Source organism: Archocentrus centrarchus, chromosome 12 (assembly GCF_007364275.1).
Source record: "Archocentrus centrarchus isolate MPI-CPG fArcCen1 chromosome 12, fArcCen1, whole genome shotgun sequence".
Taxonomy (NCBI): Eukaryota; Metazoa; Chordata; class Actinopteri; order Cichliformes; family Cichlidae; genus Archocentrus; species Archocentrus centrarchus.
The window spans coordinates 6,409,204-6,430,084 of record NC_044357.1 but is presented as its reverse complement, the minus strand read 5'-3'; the positions used below and the strand labels follow the sequence as shown (position 1 = coordinate 6,430,084).

The following is a 20,881-nucleotide window of genomic DNA, read 5'->3' as shown; positions in this document are numbered from 1 at the left end:
AAAGAGCATGCTAATTTTGGTAATTGTGCCCACTTGTGAACAATTTCCCTGTAATGTTAAATTGTCTGCTGCACTAATCCTCCAAGATAATAAGAGCATATGAGGCACCATTTGAATAATTTTTTTTTAAATTTAAATTTTTTTTTGGGCTACCTGGCTCTGCACATGTAAAGTGTAGCCTCTGGGAAGCAATTTTGGAATTCACAAAGGCTCATTCATGCAGCATTTCATCATCATCATCATCGTCTAGGGGGTGGAGGCAACGCTACAAAACAGCCTGCCCTCATTCTCACTCCCCCTTTTTATTTAAGCTGCAAGCGGCGGTCACGGAGCACTCCTTAATTTCCACTCTCGCTGCAGCTCTCTGTGGATCACAGCAGTCATGTTAAGAAACCCGGTTTTCTCCTGCTTTGTTTTCTACGGCGTGCTGCTGGTGTTAAAAATGTACGTTATAGCGGTCATAACGGGACAAGTGAGGCTGCGTAAAAAGGTGAGTGACACAGTCCTATAGAAGCGACTTGAATCTAAATGCTGTGTAACTTTTTTTTTTTTTTTGGTAAGACTGGACTGCTTGTGTTTAGGAAGACAGAGGAGGGGAAAAAAGTTTCACAGGACGCATAAAAAAATCTTTTTTTTTGGTTTGTTTATTTTGCTGATGGAAAGTTTTCGTTTCTTTATTGAAAGGCTTTTGCCAACCCTGAGGACGCGCTGAGACACGGAGGTTTACAGTATCACAGAGAAGATCCATATGTGGAGAGATGCCGGAGGTGAGCGTGCTGAAGGTTTCACCGTAAACTCACGACTTTTTTCTCTTTTTTTATGACTGGACTACTTGTGTTTAGGAAGAGAGGAGAGTAAAAAAATAGTTTCTCGGGACGCATAAAAGAATCCCTTTAGTTTTGGATTGGATTTTTAAATCTCATCATTTCAATGCGCCTTGTATTGGTGGATTGTTGCAAGTATTTAGTTTCCCATCTCATGCGCCTGTGGGTGAAATAATTATTAATGGTTGAATGGATGGATTTTACTCTCGTTTTAAAAAAGAAATTCAAAGTGGTGCATGAAATCGAGTTACTCAGGTTTTTCATTTGTGTACTTGAGTAAAATACTGGTGGTAACATTGCCTGTTTCCAAACATAGTATCTAAATTTCTACAGAAAATTAGTATGCCTACAAATTTTTTTTTTTTTTTAACCCTGGTGTAGTTTCTTGCTACAGAACTGAAAATTCCCAGTTTTAGGTCAACTGAAGGTTTTCCATTTTCTTGGAAGTTGTACACTTTTTTTTTTTTTGTTGTTGTTCCCGGCAGCCTGCAGGACTGTGCCTCACAGATTTGTTTTAACTTGTCAGAAAATGATCCGTGACAGGGGAGAGCAGATGTTTTTCTACTAGTAAAACTTTTCCTTCTGTTTTCCCTGTCTGTCTTAACATTTCCAAGAGCTTGTGGTAGGAATCAACTTTGCAGTGGGAGAGATCTTTCAAGCTTCCTTTAACGTCATAAATCGCTGCAGCATGAAGTGTTCAGTCTGGACGCTTAATCACTGCTTTTATGTGCCCTTTATTAAAGCAAAAATGGTCATGATGGCAGTTTTCCTGGAATAATATTGTTAAAAAGCTGTTCCAAGTGCGGAAGGGAAACAGGAAAATTGTGTAGCAGATTAACTAAATGGGCAGGCAAAATGAGAAGGTTGCAGACCCCTGATTTGGTATAAGATGAGCCAGAGTAGGTTAAATGATCCAACAGGTTGCATATTATTATTTAATCATCCAGAATATATTTTCTCCAGGAAAATCACAGGAAATCAAAATTCAGTCTGAGTCACTCATATGTCATGGCTTTACTGCATCATAGGTAGCTGAATTGGATGTGTCATGTACTCACTGTTTTCTTCCTTTTTAGAGCTCATATTAACGACATGGAGAACATCCTCCCTTTTCTCTTCTTGGGTGCCATCTACGCCATGACTGGACCTTCATTGTGGGCGGCCCGCCTTCACTTCCTTGTCTTTTTCATCTGCCGTGTGCTGCACAGCATTGCCTACCTGCTTGCCCTGCAAGCGCCGACCCGATCCGTGGCCTACACTGTTGCTCAGATTCCTTGTGTATCCATGGCTGTGCAGATCCTGATGGCAGTCAAAGCATATGCCTAAATATCCAGGAACAAGGGACTGAACTAGAGGCTGTGCTCCGGGCCTAAAGATAGCTACAATTTGTCAAGTTTGTTTGTGTGATGTACCTCCTGCAAAGACAGGGATGTCAGTGGGAGTGCAATACATGGTCTCCGATTACACCATTGCTGGGTTTTGAGAATGACTATCAGTATTTTTACTTTTGCTAAGTTGAAATGTGACAGTGTCTTGTAAGATATCTGAAGCTGACATCATGTTCTGTAAATGCAAATGAAGGTTGTTGCCCCTCATGGATCACTCATGGACAGCTGTAGAGATTTAGCTTTAAGCAACTTTAGAAAAAAAAAAAAAAGAATTCCAGCTCTGCACTCCATGTTGATCCCTGTTTTCATGTTTCTCCACAAATCATAACCCACTAATCATGCATTTTCACGCCATCCCTTTGTGTTTCCCGTGTGGATGCGTGCGTTCAACAAAAGCGTAACGGATATGATGGCTGATATGATGAAAGTTCAAATACGCCCGATGCTGCTCCTGTGTGAGTGAAACAGCTTCTCAAATTACTTTAAAAGGAAGAATGGGACACATGCCTCACGACAACCTTCTGGGAGATTTTTCTAGTTTATGTTTGTGTTTGTCTGTGAAGACACATGGAGAGTTTTGTAACTTATTCAATTTAATGTATGCAGTCATGTTTTTGAAACATTTTTGTTGGCAATAAAGCTATGCACATCAAACCACACCCAGTCTCTGCTTTCACTATGTGCTAAATCACTTGTTTTTTCAGGGTGCTGCAGAAATGCTGTGTTAAGGGGAGAGGGGCCCCACTTTGTGTGCATGAGCGAGATGACCCAAAAGGCATCGGCGGAGTTCCAGCATTCCTCTGATTGTTGTGTAAGACCTTCAGTTATGCTGTGTTCATTTTGTTCTGGACCCCGAGGGGAGGAGGAGCCCCCAGGATGTGATTATAGAAATATTTACAGATGGTGCCAAGTTTGTGTGCCAGCATGAAATGTTTTTCCATCTGTTATTCCAGTGGCTTTGGCTTTTCTCACTCCAGTGCAACTGGAAGCAACCATTTTTTGCCTCATTTTAGGATGATGTAATGCCATTTCCAGTGATTTTCCAACCAGTTATGATGACTAAGCTTGAACATACACAGCTGAAGTGTTTTGTGATTTTAAACAAAATGACTGAGAAGGTAGGAGGCGGGGGAAAATCCTTAGCTTTTAAAGAATGAGCGCTAACAATACGATAAATCTGACTGAAACGTAAAGCAGACATGCCAGGGCAAAAGGAAAGGTGGTGCCTGACCTCCTTCCTATACTTCTCACTTTCAAGACAGCACTGCAAAGGTTGATGTTTTGCTGTCTCTCGGGATTGGAGGAAAACTCTAACAAAAGCTCTGTTTTCACTGCTGTTCGCTGTTAAGGGAGATCAGTTTACGTTGGACTATATTTTCTATTGTTCAGGAACTGTAGGTTCCTCTGTGGGAGAGAAAGTGAGGGGCAGTCTTGTTTCAAAAAGTGGATAAAATAAAGCTGTTGTTCTGGTCATTTTAGTAAAGCTACATATTAAGCCCCACCTTGTGGCCACACACACTTACAGCACTTCTCAGGAGGTTTCAGCTTTCATTCTCAAGCAAAATGCAACACTGATCTTTAGATCTTTGACTTTCAAACTCTGTATGTAATTACTAATTCTGTATGTAATTACAGTAAATAATATTAAAATAAGTGTATATGATGTTTACAGTATTTATCTAACATGCTTCACCATCCGTTCCACAGGCCTGTCTCTTTAGTTTTGTTGATGTATATATCCTCTGGTTAGACACTACTGTAGTTAGCTACTGCAGCACAAACTGCTGAAAATCTCAATTTAGTCTGTGATAGAAAAGTGTCTGAAAACACAATGCATCCCAGCCTGCTGATTATGGGCCTGATCAGAGTGTCAGTGCTGATCCCTGCTACCATAAGCATGCAGTGTCAGAACTGAACCACAGAGCAACAGAGGATAGTTATGAATCTTTCTTTTTCTTAAATCATCTTGACCACTTGATGTGCATTTTAGATAGGGAAGACATAGTAGTAGGGATACACGGGGAAAGGCAGTATGATGATTTGATCAGTCTGCTGCTGGGCTTTGACAGTTGTGTGTACTGTGTAATGTACTACAACCCTAAACATTTACATTGAACCTAATAATCTGATTAGAACTCATTTAAAAATCCAAACAAGAAGAAATGCTCCATATAAACAACTCAAGAATAAACAACACCAAACCTATGACTCAGTCAGCTACAGGGCAGGGGTTAAAACAAAAACACATGTACACATTTAGACATTTTAAGCTTCATATATATCTATATATCTATATATCTATATATATACGCACACACAGACATACACTATATTACCAAAAATATTCACTCATCTGCCTTCACACCTATATGAACTTGAGTGACATCCCATTCTTAATCCATGGGGTTTAATATGATGTTGTGCCACCTTTTGCAGCTATAACAGCTTCAAATATTTTGGGAAGGCTTTCTACAAGGTTTAGGAGTGTTTATGGGAATTTTTGACCGTTTTTCCAGAAACTCATTTGTGAGGTCAGACACAGATGTTGGATGAGAAGGCCTGGCTCACAGTCTCCGCTCTAATTCATCCCAAAGGTGATTTATCAGGTTGAGGTCAGGACTCTGTGCAGGCCAGTCAAGCTCTTCCACACCAAACATGTCTTTATGGACCTGCTTTGTGCACTGGTGTGCAGTCATGTTGGAACAGGAAGGGACCATCCCCAAACTCCTGAAAAATAACCCCACACCATAATCTCCCCTCCACCAAACTTTACACTTGGCACAGTGCAGTCAGACAAATACCGTTTCCCCAGCAACTGCCAAACCCAGACAGAGAAAAGTGATTCATCACTCCAGAGGACACGTCTCCACTACTCTAGAGTCCAGTGGTGGTGTGCTTTACACCACTGCATCCGACACTTTGCATTGCACTTGGTGATGCAAGGCTTGGATGCAGCTACTTGGCCATGGAAGCTCCATGAAGCTCTCTACACACTGTTCTTGAGCTAATCCGAAGGCCACATGAAGTTTGGACGTCTGTAGTGATTAACTCAGCAGAAAATTTGACCTCTGTGCACTGTGGGTCTCAGCAAATCTTAGACCTTGCTCTATGATTTTACGTGGCCTACCACTTCTATAACTTTTATAACTGGACTTGTTGCACAGGTGGCATCCTATCATGGTACCACGCTGGAATTCACTGAGCTCCTGAGAGCGACCCATTCTTTCACAAATGTTTGTAGCAGCAGTCTGCATGCCAAGGTGCTTGGTTTATACACCTGTGGCCATGGAAGTGATTGGAACACCTGAATCCAATGATTTGGATGGCTGAGGAAAATAAATAAATAAACTTAGCACAAAAAGTAAGGAAATTTGTTTCTGGTTGATTATTTCTTTGTTGTAATTGTGTGTGTGTGTGTGTGTAAGCCAAAGAAGCTACCCATCTGAAATTTCATAAATATTTATTACATATCAATGAACAAAATCAACTACTTTCACAGCAGTGGTCTACAGCACTTGTTTAAAATAACTGCTCAAATAATATTAATAATAATATAGTTCAGTTTCCTTTGAGGCCACATTTGATACACAAACATTTACAAGTATTACTTGGCATTAAAAACGATGGCGATACAATATTTTAAGACACTTGGTGTTTTTTTTGTTAATTTTTCTGTCATTTTGATATCACAGAGAGGTTCAGCAACAGTCTAAACAGTAAATATAGATTCAAATACAAAAAAATAACAAAAACCCAAAACAAAAACAGTGAAAATGCCAAGGGGAGGTAGAAACTAAAGAGTTCTTGACAAAAATACAGAAGGAATAGGAACAATGTAAGCAGGAGAAGGAGTGTTCCCCGAGCAATCCACCCTCATTTAGACACTAATGAAGGGTAAAAATCCCTCCCAGTTCCTCTTCCTTCCCTCTTTTGGTGTTCTGAGTTGCGTTATGGTGCTAGAGGGACTCACGCTGAGGCAGGCAGGAGAACGGAGCAAAGGCATGAAGAAACGGGGAGAGAGGAGGCTCATAGAGGAGCTGCTGTGCCGTGAAACAGGCATACAGGGGTGCTCTAATACCCACATTAGAACCAGTTCTCTCAGTCATGTCGCTAAACATTTCCATTTGTATTACTTTGATTACTTTCTCGTTTCCATGTTTGAGGCAGCTTTTACACCGACGCAAAGGACTATTTAAGTTTTACAATGTGACAAAAAGTATATTTATATTAGTGATTTGAAGGCATAGATTACATAATCTATGTCAAGATCAACATTAAAATTTATAAAAAATGTTTTATAAATGCTAATGTTGATATATATATATATATATATATATATATATATATATATATATATATATATATATATATATATATATATATATATATATATATATATATATAGAGGAAGGAAATTTTGTCTCCCTCTTCTGGCTCTGAGAGTAATTACACAAAGGCTGTGAAAACATGCTTGACTCTTAAAACTGTAATCATTCCCTCTCATTTGCCCGAATTCTCTGTTCCCAAAAGATTTTCTCTAGGTTTTTCTTCCACAGGCTCTGCAATACTCTTAGCTGCTGTAGTCTGCTTTATCTGTGTGCATGCAATCCACTCCTCACCTCTGCCAAACCAATCACTGCCAGCTTTCAGAAACGTAAAACTGAAGGTGCACGGGCATGGGAACGTCGTGCAGATATGAGATTTAAAACTCTATTAGACAGATTTGCCAGGAACTGAAAGTCCCTCACTCCCACTTTAATGACTTGAGACAGGTGTATTATTGCAAAATTAAACACTGCATTCACACTCTAACACCATATGCGTTCAAGTTGCTTTTAATCATGTTAAATGTCAGTCTTTGGATAATTTGGTGCATCCTTAGCCGTTTGGCATTCCCAGATGGATGTAATAATATGCTGTGAGGGCCAATTCAGATGCTGAAGTTTCCCTGTTGTCTCCTTTTTAGTTACTGTACTGTCAATAGTACAGTAACAAAACATTATTACTATTTATTTTAATAGATTGCTTTACAATCTGAATGTGTGGAGTTTAAAACAAGGAGACATTAAAAAGGCAGAGGGTTTAATGAACTGTAGGATTGTTTTTAGAGCATAAATAATATTAGAGACTAAAAGTCCAAATGTATAATAATTAAAATCTCTCTTCTGAGCCCTCCAAACTGGACTGGGTTTATATCTGCATCACAATAGGAACAAACAGGAATATAAGAGGGCAGCTAATTAGCAATCTGACCAAAAACCTCGACACTCAGTAAGGAAAGGATAAGTGATGAATTAAACTGTGTTCTGACTTTAAAGACTTTAGTGAATTATCCCATAACTCATAACTCCAGGTGTCCCGGCTGTAATTCAGTCTATCTCTGGACCTCAGGGTGAAAGTCAGCAGGGCCTTCTGGGTCTTGAAGTTCAAAATGAGAACCAGTGATTTAAACAGCAGCTAGCGCTATTAAGAGCCGAATCCCTAATAGGGTTATGTTTTCTGATTAATTGATGTTCACGGACAGTTAATTAATAATTTAGCATTCTTTAAATCAATTATGCGTTTGTTCTTTTTAAGTCTATAAGTTTGGGCTTTAGTTTTAGTCTAGAAAAAAGTTTTATTTTGCTAAAGATACAACTACCTTTTAACTAAGTAAATTTTACTCAGCAAAGTAAACCTTTTCTGATATTAAACAAATTATTCTGCTGTACATTCCACACATACATTCCCACTTTTGGTTTTGTTATCTTTCCATCATCCTTGCTCTATCCATCGTCTTAAAAGATGCACTTCTACTTTCTCTGGTCTCAGGTTGTGGTTTCTCTTTTTTGGTGCAGAAGACACAACACTTGCACAGTAGCCAAGGCAAGTCATGCAAATTTAAGGTCAGATAGAAACGTTTTGTGCCTTTGAGATCGTGCCTCCAGGAAGGGAATTCATCCAAGCTGATTGGAGTTGTTGGTCACCATTGTAATCGAACATGGACTACAATCATGGCTGCTACTGTCAGACACCAGATTACGGTGGCTGTTAGACATCTACTTTAATGGAGGACGGTGGCAAATGGCACTTGGGGGACCTTTTGCCTCCAGGTCTGTCTATCTGTATACCATGGGTAAGGAGAACAATAAGGACTAAAATGTGCAGAGAGCATAAAAAGAATCATACTTTTACTAAATATGGGAATAAAATTGATTTTTATAATATATCTATAAATATGCATCACAGGCCAGGCAGGCATATATGCCTGCATGTGTGCACTTTCATGTATAAACAGATGTACACATATTCATATCATACAATATTTGAAAGTGGATTGGAAATAATCACATAACACACAACACATAAGCTCTTGCGACGTAAGAGGGAATTGAGAATGCAGAGAGTTTTCTCATGCCTTGGTGCACAGATTTACATTCAGTTTGTGGTTTAGGATCAAACCGTTATCTCAAAGCTCTTGCAGAAGTCTGAATACACCACGGCATCGTACGCAACCTCTTTGGGTTATCTGCTGTGGGGCAACACAAACACCCAACACACAGCAGCTGAGGGACTGCTCACGAAAACACACACACACACACACACACACACACACACACACACACACACACACACACACACACACACACACACACACACGTCTTCCAACTCCCACTCCAACCATCTTGTCCAATGAACGGGGAGACCCAGAATCCCAGGGTATAAAGAAAAAGCGACAAGGCGACAGAGCTCAACAAAACAGAAACCAACCAAAACAACAGAGGAAAGGCGACAGTACAGAAGTTGGTGGGCAGAGAAGTGCACAATGGGTTCGTCTTCACTTTAGGTCCAAGACATCTTCTTCAAAGGACGTGGAGAGGGAGAACGCGCTGGTGAGAGGCGGGCTCTCTGCCTGCAGCACCACCTTCTCTGGCTCGGCCTCCGAACTGGACGAACAGTGCAGCTGGACATCCTGATCTGCGTCGCTGGACTCTGAGGCTAGCCTGTTGTACACAGAAAGACTCGTGTCTCAAGCTCAACCAGAACTAAGCAACCGTTAAATGTGCCGCTGCTGTTCGATGCGTCACCTGTCACTGTTCGTTGATGTCAGCGCTCGTACTTTGGGCTCCTCCTCAGTGTTCTTTTTGCTCATCTTTCTCTGTTTGACCGATCCCCCGTCTGATTTCCCACTTGGTTCCTCTGTCAAGCCTTTGTTGGTTTGAGACAAAAGAAAATGGACATGCACTGGACACCTCAGAAATATGCTGATTTTGTGTTCTTGCTGATACTGGGATGAGCGATATCACATTTACATCTGCTCATTTGAAATTTAGTTAAAAATGTTAGCTGGTTAGCTTAAATTAGCACGATTATCATAAACGGGGCAGCCTTCAAGCACTATAATCCAAATCTTGTTTAAGCTGTCAAAAATTCACAATACTATAAAACAACAGGATTTTACTTTATTGGGGAATTATGTGCTAGATTATTTCTTGGCCAAAAGAAGTAATTTCCTGAAAATTTTAAACCTAACTAGTAGTATATGAAGGTACAGACAGGTGGAGATTGCTTCTTTAGACAAAACTAGGCTAGAAGTTTCTCTGCCTCTGCTGTTAAAATTAAGCTAATATTGCTATAAAATTACATTTAGTGTAAAAGTAATATATAACAGTGCAATGATCTTCTCACATAACAGGAAGGCCAATGAGCACGCTCAGAAATTCTCACGTAGTTGCTGCATAATGGCAGAAGTGCTCAGGAACCCTGAGTCGAGTCCCCAATTGAAAACACACATTACAGATGAGTAGTGTTCATTGGTGCAGACTGACTCAGACTGGTTGCAGAGTGTTAGCAACCTGTCTGCAGGCCACCTGTGCAATATGATCAAAAGCAGTTGCCCAGAGGTTGAATGTGTTGCATGTTTAACCTCTGGGCAACTAGTCGGTGGCCGCAACTGCTTGTACTTGGTTGCTGAATGTAAAAAGTTCAACTTTTTTGTAGTGTGACTGAGCCAGTATGCAATATTGTAGAATACTTCTAATATTTTAGAATTAGCTCTAACTAAAAACGAAAGAAGGAATGTGTGTCTGTTCACATGGACATCTGAGTTATACATTCACGGTGACCTTGATGCATCTTTGCTGTTGCTAATATGGCCAAATATAGCTGTACCAAGCAGGAGCTGATATGTGGGGAATAATTAAAGGCTGCAGTGGGCACTAGCTACATAAAAACAACTTCAGTTTCTTATTTGAAGTATAATCATTTTTCAGTTTACCGAGCAACTCCTTCCGTGTGCGACTGGCTATTTCTTTGATCTCCATGCGTGATAAGGAAAGCGAATGTGTTGCAGAGATGAGGGGAGCAGGGGGCACCATGACGGGGGCCGGTGTCGTCAGCACCTTGTTGACGAGGGGGGACTTCAGGGGTCTTTCAATGCTGCGGCCCACCAAGTTACACAGAGGGATCTTAAAGATATGCTTGCATGCTGCTTCGCCTGGGAGGAAGAAACCCAGAGGAAGAGGAGGATGGGAAGAGGAGGAGGAAGAGAAATCGTGGTAGATGTAATGAGAGGGCACAAAATGGAATCAAAAGAGAAAGAAGAATGTGTAACAGTTAATAAAAAAATTAGTTAAAATTCAAAAACATACCATATATTTTTATATTTTACAACCAGCCACTGGATCTTTTTAGTCAGTGGCTGTTTTTTCTTATTTTGGCAGAGCAAAATAAGAAAAAGATCAGTACAAAAACCTGGACAGAAAAACATTACAGAGTCTCTACATTAGTGTTTATATACAGTATGGTGCAAAAAAGATTTTTTTTCTTTAAAGTGGTCTTGGATAATAGTTCTCCAGGCAGTCTGAAGTTTTTCTTTGGACACTGGCTGCTTTTTTATCTCGTTTTCAGTCCACTCCTCAATAATGTTTTGTTTTTGTTAGTTAAGCTGCTTAACACTGACCTATGAGTCATTCAAGGAAAAAATGGCACCTTATCAAGGGATGAGCCAGTGTTGTGTCTACACATAACCAACAACCTAGCAAAAAAAAAAAAAAAAGAAATTGTGTTTTTTGGCACTTTGTTACAAGCAGCCTGTTGCAAAAGCATATTTGTTCCCATTTATTTAGTTGAAGCTTCAAAATTCTCAAAGAAAACAAAATTTGACAGTTTTTGAACCAACAAGTTAATTCCCAAAGAGCTATTAGCCAAAAACACATACATCACACAGTGTGCGATGTATCCTTAAGAAATTTGAGGAAACTGGAACAGATGAAGTGGGAGGCCTGAGCAAAACAAAACAAAACTATCTAGAGCCTGACAAAGGACCTGAGATTTAACTCTGGCCCTGTTCACTGAAGCCTCATCAGAAATGTGTCCATGCAAGGGTGGCTGTCAAAAAGCCATTCTTAAAGAAGGGAAACGAGGAGAAAAGGCTGAGGTATGCCAAATTACACACGAACTGGACTGAAAAATCAGTGGCAACAGGTATTTAAAATTTTTGGTTTAAATCGGCATCAATATGGATAGAGGAGGTCAGGAGAGAGGTACAACAGTGAAAGTCTACAGTCATCTACCAAAAGTCTTCCATCAATGTGGTAAAAGCAAACCTGGATAGAAACACACAGTAGAACACTTTCAGCCATGAACTGGCCTGCCCAGAGCCCAGACCTCAACATTACTGAAGCAGCGTGACAGCCTGGAGAACTATTTCTGAAGACTACTTAAAGAAATGACAAGAAAACTGCCTCAGAGAGTTCAGGCTGTGCTGAAGAATGAAGGTGGCCATGTCAAATATTGCCTTTCAAATTTGTTAAAATTGTGCAAACTCTGTTTTTACTCTAAATTTCAATGTATGTTTAGATGTTTCAATTATTTGCTGGACCTATTTCCAATTTTCCTAACAAAATATAAAGAAATGAGGGGTGACTCAAGACTTTTGCACAATACTATATATTATCAACTAACATATGTTCTGCAGGTATTTTCAGTGCAGTTTTATATTAAAATACTCCCAAGCTATTTCACCTGAATGCAAGATTAGGTCTTGAAAAATGTTGTTGGGGTATTAGGAAAAAGATTCTTACCTCTGAGACTCTAATACAGCTAATGCTAATACACGAGATAATCTTTACGCAAAACAAACTTGAAACAGGCGCTTCAGACATGAGAGCAGCAGCAAAATATCTCATATTTAAATTCTAGAGGCATATTTCCACCTTTCTGGTGCATTCAGGTACTCTCTAACATTCAGCTAATTAGCATTGCTCTCATTTTCTGTGTTGCCAGACACTCCAACTCACGAAAATGTATTGTAGATGTCTGTAAAGGTATAATGTGAAATTTAAAGAAAATTAAAGAAGAACTAGTCTGTGAATGCACCAGTTTCATAATAGACAATGACTGCAGCTGCAAAAGCTTATGAAACTGGAAAACGAAAAGGTGACACAGCTCAATCAATACTGTAACCTTTGTATTTTCATAGCGCAGTAAAATAGAATAAATAGTTTACTCTAAAATCTTGCGGCATGCATTGTGAAACTGCAGTAATATTAAGTCTATGTAATTAGGATTCTATGAGCACTCTGACGATACAAAAGGATCAAACTTCCACAGTGAAATGAAGCCACTTTAAAGTGATTAATAGTGCTATTTACTGAAACAGCATGCAGTCTTAAAATTAATCTTCCTTACAACAGAGAGCTAATGTAACTGTTCAGTAGCCATTTATAGCAGACCATCTATTATTCAGCAGAGACATAATGTCTGTTTGGGGTGCATTAAATGGATGTTTGAAAGTTTTCAAGTGACACAATCTGCCCGCAGAGCTGTAGTGTGCCAGCTGCAGGGCTCAATTGTTCCACTTGGGAGCAGTATTGGAGCTCAGAAACTGCACACTGCTCCACTGAGGTGGGCTGGCGATAGTGACACGGATGAGAGTGAATCAAGGTGGGGACTACGCTGCGAAAAAGAGGGCTGTCTCCTCTGAAATGTCAGCGGGCGAGAGGAGAATAAAGAGCCATGGTGAAAAACAAAGGGTCACTGCTGAGGCTTGACAGGTACACTGTGTTAGTGCTGTTACAGATCTGCCCTCGTTTGCCCGTGCTGTCCGACGGCAAAAGAAATAGCCAAAATGCGGCAAAAGCATGCAAGTATTTGGAATATATAGTTGCAGAGATCAATATATTCCACATGCGTTTCTGGACCAGGGGAAGTGTCACACTCCAGCACTGGCTAAAAACAAAACAAAAAAAAACATGTCAGGTATGTTTTCAGTACTAAATGAAGTAAAATTCACCAGAACACGGGGGCTGGTTTTGTGCAGGTCTTTGGTGCATCTTTAAGCCAGTGGAGGTAGATGGTGGCTTGCAGCCACATCGGTAACATCTTGTTCGCATCACTGATGTGATTACGTCAGATGAAAACCTTCCCAAGGAGCAGATACGGCAGGCGCACAGGCAGTTAAGAGGATGGGATTTTTGTCAGCACCCTTCCAGCACCCCCCCCATCCGCCTCCACCCACCCACCATCAGACTGTGGCACCGCTGTTTGGACCACTTTGGATTGAAAAGAGGGCTGACAAAAGTCTCCATGGCGACAGTGCAATCTGTAAATCATGCTGCAGCAGACGTGTCTTCTCCTTCCCTCTTTCCCTTTTCTTGCTCCTCTTTTTTCCCCTTCCCAGCTTCCACAACCCCTCCCTATCCACTCACACTCATTGCATACCTATTCTTCTTCTCTCTTCCCACTGTAATTTTATAACTCTTCATCTTTATCACCTCTGCCTCACTTTGTACTTTGAGCTCTAGCACCTTTCTTTCTCCCCTCTCATTCTCTCCTCACACTAATGCTTTAATTAGTTGGCAGTCAGAAGGGGGGCCGGGGGGGGGGGGATGGGGAAGACATAATGTTCACTTAACATTCAACCAACGTTCAAGTCAACATGCCGCTTTGGAGCAGACAGGGGTGATACACTCTGGGAGCACGTGCATGTTAGTAGGGCAGCGTTATGAGTGTTTTTATGAACAGTGGACAAGTTATGGGAGAATCCTAAAGTACCTTCAGCATCCTTAGACATGTACAGGGAAAGCTTGGTACCATAGGGGATCCGTATAGAATCTGAACCAGGGATGAAGAAGAGGGTTACACAAACCGAACACACACAGTAACATACATTTAGGAGCACGCACACACATACATAGTAGGTTCTCTATTATGTCGACATCTTCCAGTGATGCAGAATTATATGCATAACCAGATAAATCAGAAGAGAAAATGAAAATTCCTTTAAGCAGAAATCTCGCACTTGACTAATTGCAGCAGCAACAGCCAGACCTTCCTCTCTGTTAGCCTTAATGGAACCTGTAAATACGCACTTCCCTCAGGAAAAGACTGTCTGGATGGTGCAGCAGCAGGAACATAATCTTTTTATTATTTTTTTTCTTAAATCTTGCTCTTCCCTGCAGTTCGGAACTACATGGACACATTTGTGTCTCTTCAAAAGCTAGACTGCGCTAATCAGTCAGCTGGCACGCAATGAATGACAAACCTGTACAGCTGTATTAATCTGGAAGAGATCAGGAACAGAAGGACGGGAGGCTAAATGGTCAAATACACAATCAAAGATGTCAGGGAGAGTGTGTGTGTGTCTTAATGATTCGCAAACAAAAGGCTCATGTCTGTTAACTATTAATCAAATTTAGCTAAGGTACAACCATTTTTCATTTTCCTTATACTAGATATAATTTCTTTGCTGAAATAAAACCTTATGTAACGTAATATCTCATAGAGAACGGTTTGTCTCTTTGATTTTTGGCAATATGTCAATATTCCATCATGTGGATGCCTGTTTTGAAAAATTGTGTGTTCAAGGATCCTCCAAAATTCAAGAAATCACTGACATCCAGACAACCAGGGGGAAAACATGGATGGAAACTTAGTTGATATGATTTACAGTCAGGTCTATAAGCATGTGGACAATGATACAATTTTTGTAAGCTGTGACTTAAATTAAACAAATAGAAAACCTATTCTTCAACATTCACCTATTTATCTATTTAAAGTTTCTTACAACATAGCTGATTGAGGCTCATCTACAGCAAACTTTCAGATGTCAGTGGGTCCTTGAACACACCAGCAGGCAGCATTTTCAAAACGATTTTGGCTTGGTAATGAAGATAATTAAACAAAGACCATTAATTCTTCCTATCTCACGTTTAAATGCCCCAAAATGAATTATTGAGAACATAAAATTTGTTGAATGAAGGAGTTTTTTCTGAAATAACTGGAAGCAAATGGGTGCTTTTAAGGCTGGAGATGATTGTGAAATTGTATATTTTGAAAATAGTCAGTAATGAATAAAAGTAACCACATTTGAAGGGAAAATTATTTGTAGGGTTAAAAGGGTGCTTACACTAGTGCCACTAGTACCTCAGCAAGGACATTTTGTCATAAGAAAAGATGATGGCAGAGATGAATAATAATAATAATAAAAAATGATATCAGTAAAAACTACACATTAACAACCCAAACAAATGTATGCAAATGATGTAGTGCTTGAACGTCAGAGACCTGGAAACATATCTGCAGGAAACGTTGACATATGAAAACCTTTAATGTAATAAAAGCTGTAATGTCAACATCCTATGGTACATTTGCTGCATGAGGCTTACCATCACCGAGCGGCGAAGGGAACATGGGCATCTCATAGCCGGTGGGCGTCTGTGGGGAACTCTGGGAACTGGTGTCTCTCGAGCTGCAGTTGGAGGCTGAGCTCACCGGAGCCGATGAAACGAAATAGATGTCTGACTGCAGGTGGGAAAGCAGATGCAGGTGGAGAAAGAAATGATGGACATGTAGAGAAGGCAGGAAAACAGGTTTGAAGCAGGAGGTGGAGTATGGAAACAAAAAAGAAAGAACAAAGATTCGGAATGATTCATTTGATCCCAGGTGTGCTGTTGTGTCTGAAATTATCTATGTGTATAAATTATAGCTGTATCATTGCTTTTGCAGCTTTGCAGATTACCAGCCTTATTTCCCACAGGGATAATAAAGACAGATTGAAATGAGAGCACTAAGGCATTTTCTTCTACAACAGAATGAGGCCAAACACTGAAAAGACTCAAAAACGTGAGGACTCTTGCTCAGTGGACGTGATATGTTGTCATTCATACAGACCCGTGAAGCAGCCAGCTGCAGCTCCGGGACCACTGCTGTGTACACAAGATTGCCATTGACCACTAGTCGAATCTCAATGGAGTCCGTGGTAAAGGCCAGGATGTAAGGAAATGCACAAACTGCAAAGAGAGCACAGACATGGAAAAAAGAGTATTTCATTAAAGGGAAGCCACTGAATCAAGACGTCTCCAGTCTGATCACAACACAAAAAATTTATAAAATTAATATGAATTTAAAAAATTTGATACATAATTTTTAGCAATTAATTGCACCAAAAAAATGTCACCATTAGATTGTTAGTCGAAGATATAAAAAATATACGAGCTGGAGTTTTGCCCTCTTCAGACTTTATCCTCATTTCTATGCACATTGGAATCTTGTAACATGCACACAGAGAGTAGAAACACCTCATCTGGATCATCTAATTCATTTTGATGACTTTTCCCATGCCTGTGTCTGATCTGTTTGTTTTTTTTTCATCATGAAAATGACTATTTTATATGTCAGTGGTTTGAAAAAGTCAACAGTGTGGGATGCATACAGCTGATTTTAAATTGAATATATCCAATGTGTCTTAGTGTATTTGTTTTATTACTCTGCACTGCTGGCTTTATTGTGCATGTGTGTAAGAAAGGAGGGCACATTACACTTTACATTATGCACTGCAGGCCAGAGGGGCAGCATTTTGCTATTAACAGAGGCAGGGTTTCAGGTTTAACACCAGCTTTTTTTTTTTCCTTTTTATCACCGTCTGTTTATAATAAAATGCACACACACACACACACACACACACACACACACACACACACACACACACACACACACACACACACACACACACACACACACACACAATCACTTAGGCCAGTTGGACACTTGTGATCACACATCGTGTTTCCATGGTGAAATGAAGCTCGGCCAGGCCAGCAACATGGGCAGGGTGGGGCCCCGAGAACTGTTGCCGTGGTAACCTACCAATAGCATTGGGCATCTGGTTCCAGCTGAAGTGGAAATCCGAGGTGTTGGACTGGATCATCGGTGTGGAGCCGTTAAACGGACAAACTTTCTTATAGTAGCAAATATCTGTAAAAGACAAACAGGGTTCAAATGAAAGATGTTCTGTTTATGTTCAGTTTTATTATTTTTATTATTATTTTTTTTTGTCTGTGTTTTAAACACAAGGACTGAGAGCAGCCTGTTATTGTAACTCAAAGATGGTTGACAGCTGTTTGTCCTGCTATCCAGCTGATTTTGAGAAGCCGCTCCCTGAATCTTAATATTCTGGAGCAGTCCGTGCGATGATTTTTATACCAGTGGCACTGGAAAAGGCTTTGACAGTAGAGACAGATACCCGAATCACACAACATAAATGTTCGGAGTCAAAAAAAAAAGAGGCACTCACAGTTGTAACACAACAGCAGACCTGCCTCCCCGTCTTCATACACATCAATGGCTGCTACAAAATTTACCTGCAGGCACAAACAAGTCAGTTTAGAGAAATCAAAGAAGGTTCAGAGGCAAAAGGTCACATGTGAGAGACTGTTTTTAACAAATAATGTCAGGTCATTACTCTAGGGGTAATACAAAATAAATATACTGCACGCCAGCTACAGATTTGCTTTTTTTTTTAAATAGAAAGCAGAATGAGATGCTTTATGAAGGCAGCTGTTCATCCTCCAGCCTGCTCATCCATTTCTCCTCCCTCTCCTCCACATCTGGTGGCTGTGAATGACAATGTGTTGATTCACCCAAGCATACTGGCGATCAGCAGGTAAATAAAGCAGCTAACTAAAGGTTTCAGTCCTGTTTGGCTTCAATAAACATCACGTAGAAACACAAGGAGACAAAGAGTAAGCGGCTGGTGCTTGTGTGCGCGCGCGTGTGTGCGTGCATGTGGCTCACCCTGTTGGCCTCTGCGTGATGAAGCCGGTAGGCATCTCCAGTGCTCTCATTGATCAGGTCAAATTGATGTTTGTAGGCCACACAAATCATATTATCATTTTCCCCAGTTGGACCGTCCACTAGAGCCATCACCACCGGTGGGTCACACAGACAGATCTCCTAATGTGAGCACACATGGTTTACATTAGTACACTTATTATAACACTCCTCTCTTAGTTCTTCTTTTACCTTCTGCCATTCTTCTGTGTTAGATAATTATATTCTAGCTCCAATTAAGCTTCAGAGAACATTTTTATTGTTTCAGTAAATGTGGGCTACAAGTTGATCCTTATTTTTTAACCCCAGTACTATTAAAAGTATACAGTGTACATGCTGTTTAGTACCTTCTTGATTCATATACAGTTTTTTTCCACCTAATTATTTGTTCTTCTCTTTGTAGACTTTGATTTACCCGTATGTACTGAAACTCTTCCACAGGAGAATCTGCTCCCGTGGCGACGGCGCTGAAACGCGGATGTTTCCTGGTGATGAGGAGGAGTTTGTTCCTGATGGCTGCTACTATCCTCAGCTCTGAGCCATGGTGGGTGTTAATAGAGTACAAATGACAACCTAGGACAAAGAGGATGAGAGGGGAGACTGACAAAGTGCCGGAAACTATAATGAATACTTGCTGCTGCAGGTGCCGTTCCCTGGCATCGTCCCGCAGATCAATGCATGCCGCTCAGAAAGCTGGCATGACACCAGTGGATCTAACACTGTGTGTTTGTGTGCACGTACAATGCACTTTAAAAAGGACATTCATTAAAGTTGCACTTGAGAATTTATTAGATGCTTGTTAACCTTGTAAACAGGCTTATTAAACATATGCAGTTAATCCTTATGCCAAAAGTGATGAGAAACAGGTCAAACATGTTACTTTATGTTTACTACTTATAGCAACATATATACATGTTTTGATACAGATGGACACCACTTACAGCTTACAGACATTATTTACGTCAAATCCTCAGGCTTTAGTCTGCTCTAAAAACCTGTTTTCCAACATTTTTTCTGCTTGAGCTGTTGTCAGCTTGACACGGATTTCCTCATATGGTCATCTCAGGCCAGCACCGTGGCGTTGGCTGTGCCTAATATGATGAAGCAGGGGCCTGTTCCAGGATGCAGAGTTTGTTAACCACAAAGGGAGGTAACTCAAGCCCTGGGGTAGTCACTGACTCTACTCGCTGGCAGGTTTTCTTTAAAAAAACACGAATTTCTCTCTGACTCCTCCCCTAATGTTGTGCCTTAAGCAGCTGACTGAATCTCTCTTCCATTTCCATATTAATACAATTGATAGCAAAGCGACTGAATGGGCTAATTTGCAGAAGTTTACATCTTTACAAGCAGGGAAATCCCAGTTAGATGTTAATTGCTACATAAACTGCTTCAAGTTACATTACTTACTGGTTGCTTAAGGCACCACCATTCATGTGGCTCTGGAGGTGGAATGGGTGCACCCATCGGAGCGCGAGTGTGAGCACGATAGTGCTTAAGGCATAGAATAACATGGGCTGTGAATGTGTGTAAATGAGAGAGAATGAGGCTTGTACTAAAAGCACTTTGAGAGATCAGCTGAAGTAGCAAAGCACTACAAAAGTAGCAGTCCAGCATTCCCAGGCCCACGGAAGTTGAAGAAACAAGCATCTATATTGGTGTTTAACCATGACAAGCACAAGTTGGCAATACTAGCCAGAGGCCACTGGAAAAGCTTTCCCAAGTAGAAACCTTTTTACCCCCTGTTTATACTGGCCACAGAGAGATGCTTTCAGTCATCCAGTCTGTCTTAAAATAGGTTTCAAGGTTTCTCTGAAGTTATGAGGATATTGGTATGAAATCAAATCAACTCAATTTCTTCTAAACTTCTAAATTGCCTCTTGCTTTCCTCCCTTGAGCTACAGCTGAAGGATGGTAAAAGAGGAATGTTGTGGTCTCAAATAAACTTTGGGATATGATTTTCCACTTAAAAGGTCCCTCCACAAACTTTTAATTGCCAGTATTAACGGGGGGAATATTTACCACAAGTGTTTAGTGGGCTTTAATACCTGAAACTTCAGCTAAGCTAAAGTGGGTTTTTCTACCTTGAATAAGTGTCTTCACCTTTTTCACTGCAAGGATTACTTTGCATTATGTGCAACAATGTGCATATTCTTCCGCGTCTTGTGCTTTACCTTTCGTCTTCTCCAGTTTATTTTCCCGGCTGTCACACTTGCCCCTGACGAGCTGCCTCTCCTCCAGGCCTTTCTTGATCGTGCTGAGTCTGAACACATAAAGCCGAGCATCCTTCCCTGGAAACAAAACAAAAGCCTCTTCTGTTTTTGCATGGAGGTTACTCTTAATTTGCTAGCTCCTATTTAGCATCCTCCCACGACCAGACAACGTTGTGGTGTTGCAGGAGGATTACTAGAAGGCTTCTTAAAGCTCGTGCTCTCGCAGAAGCTTGATCAAAGCCCACACACAGTCGTGACAAATGCCTGCATTACCATCACATAATAACTATCAAATCTGGATCAACCCTGTTTGCTGATCATCTGCAGAGTAACCAGTTGTATTATTTTATGGTTAAAGCAAACGTGA

At 40.5% G+C, this 20,881-nt stretch overlaps 2 protein-coding genes across 6 annotated transcripts in view; one reads left to right on the top strand and one right to left on the bottom strand.

Annotated features, from left to right (window-relative positions):
• The first annotated feature begins 299 nt into the window (after window positions 1–299).
• On the top strand, window positions 300–2,871 carry ptges (prostaglandin E synthase). The gene is made up of 3 exons (XM_030742497.1): window positions 300–490; window positions 685–767; window positions 1,901–2,871. The coding sequence occupies exons 1-3, from the start codon at window positions 383–385 to the stop codon at window positions 2,148–2,150; spliced, it is 441 nt and encodes a 146-aa protein (XP_030598357.1). The 5' UTR covers window positions 300–382; the 3' UTR covers window positions 2,151–2,871.
• A 4,694-nt stretch (window positions 2,872–7,565) lies between these two features.
• Window positions 7,566–20,881, bottom strand: part of garnl3 (GTPase activating Rap/RanGAP domain like 3) — a 72,982-nt gene continuing 59,666 nt past the window's right edge. For 3 of the 5 annotated variants that reach the window (XM_030743111.1, XM_030743112.1, XM_030743113.1), the window contains exons 21-31: window positions 20,476–20,592; window positions 18,720–18,877; window positions 18,269–18,427; window positions 17,769–17,835; window positions 17,342–17,449; window positions 16,367–16,485; window positions 15,862–15,997; window positions 14,249–14,308; window positions 10,470–10,688; window positions 9,280–9,400; window positions 7,566–9,195 (exon numbers count right to left, since the gene is read on the bottom strand). In XM_030743111.1, coding sequence (XP_030598971.1) covers window positions 9,030–9,195; window positions 9,280–9,400; window positions 10,470–10,688; window positions 14,249–14,308; window positions 15,862–15,997; window positions 16,367–16,485; window positions 17,342–17,449; window positions 17,769–17,835; window positions 18,269–18,427; window positions 18,720–18,877; window positions 20,476–20,592 — 1,430 coding nt within the window. In that variant the 3' untranslated portion in view covers window positions 7,566–9,029. The remainder of the gene's footprint in view (window positions 9,196–9,279; window positions 9,401–10,469; window positions 10,689–14,248; window positions 14,309–15,861; window positions 15,998–16,366; window positions 16,486–17,341; window positions 17,450–17,768; window positions 17,836–18,268; window positions 18,428–18,719; window positions 18,878–20,475; window positions 20,593–20,881) is intronic. The other 2 variants (XM_030743115.1, XM_030743114.1) reach the window with 1 other exon arrangement.